The following is a 9,855-nucleotide window of genomic DNA, read 5'->3' on the forward strand; positions in this document are numbered from 1 at the left end:
CGTAATGGCTAAACCCTAGTTGCCTAGCCTATGAGAATTTTGATAGCCTCTACGGACTAACCCCTCCGGTTTATATACACAGCGGAGGGGCCTAGGGTTGTACAGAGTCAGTTTGTGGGGGAAGGAAATAACATATCCGGACACCAAACTTCCCATTCACGCATATAGGAGTCCTACCCGAACACGGGGGGAAAGTCTTCTTGCTTTTATCTTCACGGCCCATATCAAATAGTTCGGACAGCCGAGGACCCCCTAATTCAGGACTCCCTCACCTGCTGCCTGGATTCACTGCCTCTCCACACGATTACATCGACGTCAACGGCATCTTCCTCCTGTTGAACAGCTCTGTTTTCGGGTTCGGTTTCGTTGATGAGTCAGAGAGCGCAACCAACGTCGACTCCATCTTCTTTCTCGCCATCGTCCACCTAGCCACCAGTTCCATGGTCTGGTCCGCCAAGGCCGACTCCCCAGTCTCTCTTTTGGGCAGTAACTTTGTGTTGGACAAGGATGGCAATGCCTACCTGAAGTCTGCCGCAGGATCCGTCCTCTGGACCGCCAACGCCTCCAACAAGGGTGCCTCCATGCGGCTGCTGGACTCCGGCAACCTCGTTGTGCTGGGTAGAGATAACACCTCAGCCTCTCCTCTTTGTTCCAGCTTCAGCAACCCAACAAACACGCTCGTTTCTGGACAGGTCTTCGTCGTCGGCATGGCCCTGAAGAACATGGCGTATAGGCTCGAGATCAAGTCCCGCGACATGATGATGTACTACACGGGACTGGAGAGATCCCAGCCGTACTGGTCTGCAACGACGGATATCAGGACGATCACCGGCAGGAAAGGTGACATATACTCTGTGAAACTCGGCTTAGCTTCTTGGTACTTCTATGATCGATCCAGGTCGCTTGTATCACAGATTTTCATTCCAAATGATGACGGTGATGCCATCGCCAACACCAACGGCACGCTGACTTCTGTACTAGGTGGAGAAGGATCCATTGCCTTCAGCATCCTGCAGAATGGGAGTGGACGGAGTAGTCACCCAAAGGGGATTCCGTTGGGCTCATGTGACGTGCCGGCACGATGCAGCCCATACTCTATCTGCATCGACGGGGCAGGGTGTCAGTGCTCTTCGGCCCTGAGTTCGTTTCCAAACTGCAATCCCGGTATCATCTCACCGTGTTGCTCAAGGGATGAGTTTCAGCTAGCTCAACTTGATGATGGAGTTGGATATACCGGCACTAGATTCGCCTTGCCTGTTGCAACGAACACAAACATCACAGGATGCAAGGATGCCTGCATGAACAATTGTTCGTGTGTTGCTGTGGTCTTCAACCAAGGCAATTGCTTCCTTTTCGATCAGATCAGTAGCTTCCACATGAGAAACGGAAGATTTTTTACATCTTTTGTCAAGGTACCTCGCAATAATCGTGGCTCTGCGCAAGGTAGGAGGCGTACCGGTATCACCATCGTCTATGTAATTGGACCTTTAGCATTCATAGGGGTGCTCATTTATGTTGGTCTCTGCATTTATGGAAGGAAAACACAAGGTCAAGCAGAAGAGTATGGATATCTGGAGACGATAGCTGGAGCGCCTACACAGTTCACTTACAGGGAGCTCCAAGCTGCAACAAACAACTTCTGTGACAAGATTGGCAAGGGAGGATTTGGATCCGTGTACCTTGGGACGCTCCCAGACGCAAGCTGCATCGCTGTGAAGAAGCTGGAGGGCGTAGGCCAAGGGGAGAAAGAGTTTTGCTCTGAGGTGACGATAATCGGTGGCATCCGCCACAGACATCTGGTAAAACTCCGAGGTTTTTGTACCAAGGGGTTGCACAGGCTTGTTGCGTACGTGTAGATGGCCAAGGGATCTCTACATAGGTGCATTTTTTGTACTAAAGAAGATGATGCTCCCCTTTTGGACTGGGATACGAGGTTCTACATCGCACTTGGGACAGCGAAGGGCCTGGCATACCTTCATCAGGATTGCGAGTCGAAGATCATACACTGTGACGTCAAGACTGAGAATGTTCTGGTTGATGACAACTTCACTGCAAAGGTATCCGATTTTGGCCTTGCCAAACTGATGAGCAGAGAACAAAGCCACGCCTTTGTGATGCTGAGGGGCACCCGGGGCTATCTTGCGCCGGAGTGGATCACCAACCGCGCCGTCTCAAAGAAGTGTGACGTCTATAGCTATGGGATGGTCCTGCTCGAAATAATTAGCGGGAGGAGGAACTTTCATCCCATGGAGGTCTCAGAGAAAGCCCATTTCCACCCTTTGCTTTCAAGAAGATGGAAGAAGGTGATCTTTGCAATATCTTCGATTCCAAGCTCAATTATGATGGAGATGATGATCAGATGGAGAGAACAATCAAGGTTGCTCTATGGTGCATCCAGGAAGATTTTTGCCAGAGACCTTCCATGTCAAAAGTTGTCCAGATGCTTGAAGGCGTATGTGATGTGCCCCAGCCACCGACATCCTCGCGAACTGTATCCATACTCCATACGGCAGCTTACGAACCGAGTACTGTGTTACCTTCAGCCATGCAGCTCTCTCAAGCCAGATGATGTAAATGCTTTTCTTTTTGTCTTTGCGGTAACTCCGACCTAGTAATGTTATGGTGTTAACTATTTATTTGTACAACTGAATAACTACCATTGCCTGAATTAATTGATTTTCCGCGGAAAAAACCCCCGGAATAATTTGATACTAAGAACTCAACCATTGCGCAATGTCTATATGATTACACATGGTACTCACTGGCAATTGTACTCCCCCCGTTTTTATTAAATTTGTTATTGTAAATGTTCGTATTTTTCCTACAAAATTGGTCAAACTTTATGTAGTTTGACCTCAGTCAAATCTGATATGCAGAGTAAATAAAAATGGAGGAAGTATAAACAAAGTGTAACTCTCTTGGATTGCTATTCCAACTCCTCTGCCAGAGCTACCATTCTTGTACCGGAAAATTTTAAAACTCGGTCTGAAAGCAACTATGTCAACACACTTCGGCATTACGTGAAGCACTGAGAATGCATAGAACACACCTTCCTCTCCTGGCCATTGCTACTAAAACGACAATGTGTGAAAAGAAACGCATAAAATTGAACAATGTGCCAAGAAAGGAGACCACCGAGGAGGCATCATTACCACCTCCCTACGCAGTAGAACACTAAGCACAAGTCCACAACCAAACCAGAAACAGTTGACACAACTTGAACAGTCGGCCAAAATAAAGAGGAATCAGATGATCATGTACCTGCATTGCACGGCCAGATTGATCAACACCCAGGACATGATCGACGTTTGTGTGGATTCTGTAGAATCTCTTCATGTCTTCATGGGCAACGCCAGGCGTAAGTGCGGTAGGCCAGAAACCTCAGAGGCATTCCATCAAAAACAATGAGTGTGCATGCGGAGAAGCAACACCCAGGACACATCGGATATATTCGTAGTGCTCGAGGATGGGATGTTTTACCAGGCGAGCTATGACGGCACGGAAGTGTCCATCATCGCCGACTATCCCGGTTGTCTCCCTGCTTCGCACGTAAGTAATTAGGAGATATTTCCTCCGAAAGAGTTCCCTCGTTCTGCCTCACCCACCGCACTGTTTTGCGCTCAAAAGGAGAGGCGTTCGGCGCCATGCTACCCCAGGGGCTACTCCAAAGAGAGCTGCCACCACGCCGGGCAAGCCTTCGAAGAGGAAGGCAAACGAAGGCACGGCCGAGCCTTCATCGAAGAGGTAAGGATTTGTAAATATGCCCTTTGGCGGTTCACATCCAACTGTGACAATATCCGCTGTGTCTTATCGGAAAAAGCGTTCGCCGGACTATGTCCGGGAATCTTACCGGCCGCGCCTCCACAAGTCAGGCCCCCGACCCTGCTTTAAAGGCAAGGGCTGATACGGGAGTGACGCCGGATTGTCCTTTGGCGGGGGAGTCGGATGATGTATCCGTCACAAACTCGGAAGTGGAGAGCGCCATGAATCATCGGCGCCGGAGAGTCGTTCTACGCGACTCTGGCTTTACAAACAAGGCATTCAATGCCTTCAGCTCGGCTGATGCATATATCCAAGCTGCTCGAGACGGGCTTGCCAGAGCCACAGACCAACATGTAAAAGATATGCGGGTAAATTTATATTATACAAAACTGATAATTATATACCAGTAGCCCCTGAGACTTGGAGCAGTTGATACAACTGATTTAAGGATCATTGTATAACCAGGTGCTGAAGGAGAAGAACAACCTGTTGTCTCAGGAACTAGAAAAGTGTCGGACCCAGCTAACTGCTGCTACCGCCGAACTGGAGAAATCCAAGAAGGCATCACCTGGTAATGTTCCCCTTCATCGAGAAAACATAATTATATACCGGCGATGCTAACACTGTTGCTCATCTTATAGCAGGATCGTCAGATCAACTGAAGGAGCAACTGAAAGCCACCCAAGCGGAAGAGCAAGAAGCCAAAAGACTGCTGGCCGCGGGCGAACGTGTGCTGGCACGAGTCAGAGATGAGAAAAACAAGTTGCAGGATGCCCACACCCAGCTGGGCGAAGAACTGAAAGATGTACGGGCCCAGCTGGTTGATTCCGTGAAGGAAAAGAAGAGGCTGCGCGCGGCATATTTGGTATGTGGTCACACCTACCTCCATGTAGTTCGGAGATGAAAGGGACTGACAGAATTATATCTGTAGGTATGATGATCGGCCGTCCCGAAGAGGAGATGTCCGGAATCTCGGGCGATCTGCTACAAGAGCTGTTGCAAATGCACGAGCAAGCTCGGCAGGCGATGCGAAGTGATGCCAAGGCTTTATGGCCATCCGCCTCCCCTCCAGGAAGGATGGAGGAGCTTATAGAGCTATTCAAGGGAGCGCGGCGGCGCTTCCGATTATGGAAGATATCGGCCTGCCGGGAAGGTGCACGAGAAGCCTGGGCCATGATAAAAACATGGTATACCAAACTTGATCCAAATCATATGGCCCGGGTCGGACCTCTAGGGTCAGATGGGAAAGAAATTCCCGTGAATTTGGTATATGACCAAGTAGAAATAGCCGCCAGATATTCCCAACAGGATTGTAAGTTAGACAGCCTGTTAGACGGTATAGAGGAGAAAATTTATGAGTCCAAGTGACTATTACTTTCCTTGGTGTATTTGTCCCTAGCCGGATTGTAAATGATTGTCATGGCAGACCTTTTCGCTTCGACCTCTGGGCCCGAAGGTGCAGAGTGTTTCCGAATACCTGGGCGGCAAAATATACCGAGGTATGCGTGAAAACCAGGCGTAGGAGTCATAGTTGCTTGAACAGACAAGTTGTATCCGGCTAGCTATGTTATATTACATTATGATTGTAAGAAACATCTTCCAAAGAGAATAGTTCCGTTAAGGGTTCCTTTCCCTGGGTGTACATGCGTTAATGTGCACGTCCGAACTGTGATTGAAAAAATCGCAGTATATTCAACATCTGGGGGTTCATATTTTAATGACTATAAAAACATCTTTAGTTCGCCGACCGAATATTCTCTTAAGAATGCTAGCTTTCGGCTTCACCCAGTCTGAGGTACACATCCGGATAACCCGGCAGTAACAATCGCAGAGGTGCTCCCTTTATGCCCTAGCCGAACTAACGGGAATATAGGGCATAAGCACAGGAGCCAGGCAACTCAACTTGGCCAAAACTTAAGTCATATCGATGCATATAATGGCGAAGAAAAGGTACATATGGGGAAAACGTGCATATGTGATGAGCTTGATGCTCGAAAATAACAATAATAAGCTTCTGTCAAAGAAGCCCCCAGGTATAATCGACTTACATATTTGAGGATGTGTACCTCACAAGCGCACGGTTTAGCCGCACGAAAAGCTTTAAGGCTAAAAAGGAAAAAGCGAAAAAAGAGGAAAAAGTAATGGAAACAATAGGGAGAAGGAGACGAACAAAGAGTTCGGCGCTTGGCGTAGAATCTTCCGAGTCTGGCCGCGTTCCAGGGGTTCGGCTCTAGGCGATTGTCTGACGCATCACGCAAGCGGTACGCTCCTCCGGTGAGAACTTCGTCAATGATGAAGGGACCCTCCCACTTGGGCTTGAGTTTGTCATTTTTCTTCTCCGGCAGGCGTAGAACAAGTTCGCCAACATTATAGGTCTTGGCCCACACTTCTCTGCTTTGATAACTGCGAGCCTGCTGTTGATAAAATGCGGAACGGGCTTTTGCAGCGTTGCGCTCCTCCTCTAGGGCATCTAAGTTGTCCTGCCGATCAAGCTCGGCCTCTCTCTCTCTCTTCGTACATGCGCACTCGAGGTGAGTCATGAATAATGTCGCAGGGTAACACAGCCTCTGCGTCGTACACCATGAAGAAGGGTGTATATCCGGTAGTACGATTGGGCGTGGTCCGCAGCCCCCAGAGTACGGAGTCGAGCTCCTCAACCCAGTGCTTGTCTGATTCTTTCAAAGACCGCACCAGTCTAGGCTTGATGCCTCATAATAAGATCATGCTCGTTCGACTTGACCGTTTGTTTGCGGGTGATAGACGGAGGCGTAATCGAGCTTAATGCCCAGATTGGCGCACCAGTTTTTCACCTCATCGGCTATGGAATTGGAGCCGTTATCGGTGATGATGCTGTGTGGGACACCATAACGGTGTACAACGCCGGATATAAAGTCTATCACTGGCTCGGCTTCGGCCGTTTTAACTGGTTTGGCCTCTATCCACTTAGTGAATTTATCCACCATGACTAGCAGAAATTTTTTTCTTATGGCTTCCTCCTTTAAGGGGTCCAACCATATCAAGCCCCCAGACTGCGAATGACCAAGTGATGGGGATTGTTTGTAGAGCAGTGGGTGGCATATGGCTCTGGTTGGCGAAGAGCTGGCATCCGACGCAATGTTGGACAAGGTCCTGTGCGTCTGCCCGGGTCGTCGGCCAATGGAAACCTATACGGAAAGCCTTGCTTACAAGGGCCCGAGCCGCGGCATGGTGACCACCGAGACCGGCATGAATTTCAGCCAAGAGCTGCCGCCCCTCTTCCTCCGAGATACATCTTTGGAGTACTCCGGTAGCGCTTTTCTTGTAGAGTTCTCTGTCATGAACGCCGGACAATGCGGCGAGCCTCATTCTGATCCTCAGGGAGTTCTCGCCTATTAAGGTAGGCCAAGAAGGGTTCGGTCCATGGGGCAATGACTACCATGATGAGATGGGCCGATGGTGTTATTTCGGTGGCTGAGCCCCCGATGGTGTCAGTGTGTTCAGAATCTGGGGATGTGGTTGGATCCGGATTGGTGTTGCCACTCTCCCATTGCCACACCACGGAAGGCTTGAAAAGCCTTTCCAGAAAGATATTAGGTGGGACGGGGTCGCGCTTAGCGCCGAAGAGAGCAAGGACATCCGCTGCTTGATTGCTTTCGCGAGCCACATGATGGAACTCGAGCCCCTCGAATCGAGCAGACATCTTGAGAATGGCATTACGGTAAGCTGCCATCTTTGGATCTTTGGCGTCGAAATCTCCATTTATTTGAGATATTGCGAGGTTTGAGTCCCCGCGCACTTCCAGGCATTGTATGCCCATGGAAACAGCCATCCGAAGACCATGCAATAAGGCCTGGTATTTGGCCGCGTTATTGGAGTCTGTGTATAATATTTGGACTACGTACTGGACTATGTCTCCAGTGGGGGATGTTAAAACGACGCCCGCTCCTAACCCTGCCAGCATTTTGGAACCATCGAAATACATAACCCAGTTGGAATATGTGACGTACTCTTTAGGGAGTTCGGCCTGTGTCCATTCGGCGACGAAGTCCGCCAGTACTTGGGATTTAATGGCTCGACGCGGTTTGTATGTTATGTCGAATGGAAGGAGCTCAATGGCCCATTTGGCAATCCGGCCCGTAGCATCGCGGTTGTTTATTATGTCATTGAGTGGTACTTCGGAAGCCACCGTGATCGAACACTCCTGAAAGTAGTGTCGTAGCTTCCGGGAAGCCATGAAGACCGCGTATGCTATCTTTTGATAATGAGGGTACCGGGATTTGCATGGTGTGAGGACGGTGGATACGTAGTATACCGGCTTCTGAGGCGGGAATTTGTGTCCGTCCTGCTCTCGCTCAACGACGAGCACGGCGCTCACCACCTGCTGTGTTGCCGATATGTATAATAACATGGGTTCACCGACGTTCGGTGCGGCCAGGATTAGATTGCTCGCTAGAAGGGCTTTTATTTCTTCCAGTCCGGCCGTTGCCGCATCCGTCCATTCGAAGTGATCAGTGCGCCGAAGAAGGCGATAGAGTGGCAATGCCTTTTCTCCCAATCTGGAGATAAAGCGGCTTAATGCTGCACGCATCCGGCGAGTTTTTGGACCTGTTTAAAGTCCGTTGGCATAGCCAATTGTGACAAAGCTCAGATTTTGGCTGGATTTGCTTCAATGCCTCTATTGGAAACGATGAAGCCCAGCAGTTTTCCAGCCGGGATGCCGAAAACACACTTTTCCGGAATGAGCTTGATGTTGTATGCACTGAGGTTGTTGAATGTGAGACGTAAATCATCTATCAATGACTCGACGTGCCTGGTTTTGATGACGACGTCATCCACATATGCTTCAGCTGTCTTGCCGATCTGTTTCTCCAGGCATGTTCGAACCATGCGTTGGTAGGTAGCGCCAGTGTTTTTGAGCCCAAAAGGCATAGTGCTGAAGCAGAAAGGCCCATATGGGGTAATGAATGCTGTTGTGGTTTGATCAGACTCCTTCATCTTGATTTGATGGTATCCGGAGTACGCGTCGAGGAAACTCAGTGAGTCGTGTCCTGCAGTTGCGTCAATAATCTTATCGATGCGAGGGAGGGGGAAGGGATCCTTAGGGCAAGCCTTGTTGAGGTCTTTGAAATCGACGCATAGGCGCCAGAATTTGTCCTTCTTTGGTACCATCACCAGGTTTGCTAGCCAGTCGGGGTGTTTTATTTCTCTGATGAATCCGGCTTCAAGTAACTTGGCTAGCTCCTCTCCCATAGCTTGTCGTTTGGGTTCAGAAAAATGCCGCAGTGTTTGCTTGACCGGTTTATATCCCTTCAATATATTGAGGCAGTGTTCGGCCAATCTGCGTGGGATTCCTGGCATATCAAATGGGTGCCAGGCGAATATATCCCAGTTCTCGCACAGGAACTCTCGTAGCGCGGCGTCGACCGTTGGGTCTAGTTGTGCCCCGATACATGTTGTCTTCTTGGGGTCCGTTGGATGGACTTGAAATTTGACTATTTCTTCTGCTGGTTTGAAGGAGGTGGATTTGGGTCGTTTGTCCAGAATTACATCGTCCCTGTCCACCGTGGAGCGCAATGCGGTTAATTCTTCGGCCGCGAGGGCTTCAGATAATGCCTCAAGGGCCAGGGATGCGGTTTTATTTTCGGCGCGGAGTGCTATGTCCGGATCACTGGCGAGAGTGATTATGCCGTTGGACTCGGGCATCTTGAGATTCATATACCCGTAGTGAGGTACAACTTGGAAGCGTATAAATGCATCTCGTCCCAATAGGGCGCGATATCCGCTGTTGAAAGGGGCCACTTGGAATGTTATTTCCTCGGACCGATAATTCTCCGGCGTGCCGAATACCACGTCGAGCGTGATTTTTCCCGCGCATCGCGCCTCCCGACTGGGAATGATACCCCGGAAGGTCGTGCTACTTTGCTCGATGCGACTCCTTTCTATTACCATTTTGCTGAGTGTATCCTCGTAAATGAGGTTTAGTCCGCTGCCGCCGTCCATGGGAACCTTGGTGAGCCGAAAGCTGTCCACTATCGGACTGAGGACCAAGGCGGCTGGTGCCCGGACTGTCCTGAATTTTGGTTCGTCACCGGCGTTAAAAGTTATGGTCGTGTC

At 49.6% G+C, this 9,855-nt stretch overlaps 1 protein-coding gene across 1 annotated transcript; it reads left to right on the top strand.

Annotated features, from left to right (window-relative positions):
- Window positions 1–440: 440 nt before the first annotated feature.
- On the top strand, window positions 441–2,612 carry LOC123076576 (G-type lectin S-receptor-like serine/threonine-protein kinase SD2-5). The gene is made up of 4 exons (XM_044498750.1): window positions 441–1,799; window positions 1,857–2,303; window positions 2,399–2,452; window positions 2,544–2,612. Exons 1-4 carry the CDS (start codon window positions 441–443, stop codon window positions 2,610–2,612), a joined length of 1,929 nt encoding a protein of 642 aa, XP_044354685.1.
- Window positions 2,613–9,855: the final 7,243 nt, after the last annotated feature.

Source organism: Triticum aestivum, chromosome 3D, assembly GCF_018294505.1.
Source record: "Triticum aestivum cultivar Chinese Spring chromosome 3D, IWGSC CS RefSeq v2.1, whole genome shotgun sequence".
Taxonomy (NCBI): Eukaryota; Viridiplantae; Streptophyta; class Magnoliopsida; order Poales; family Poaceae; genus Triticum; species Triticum aestivum.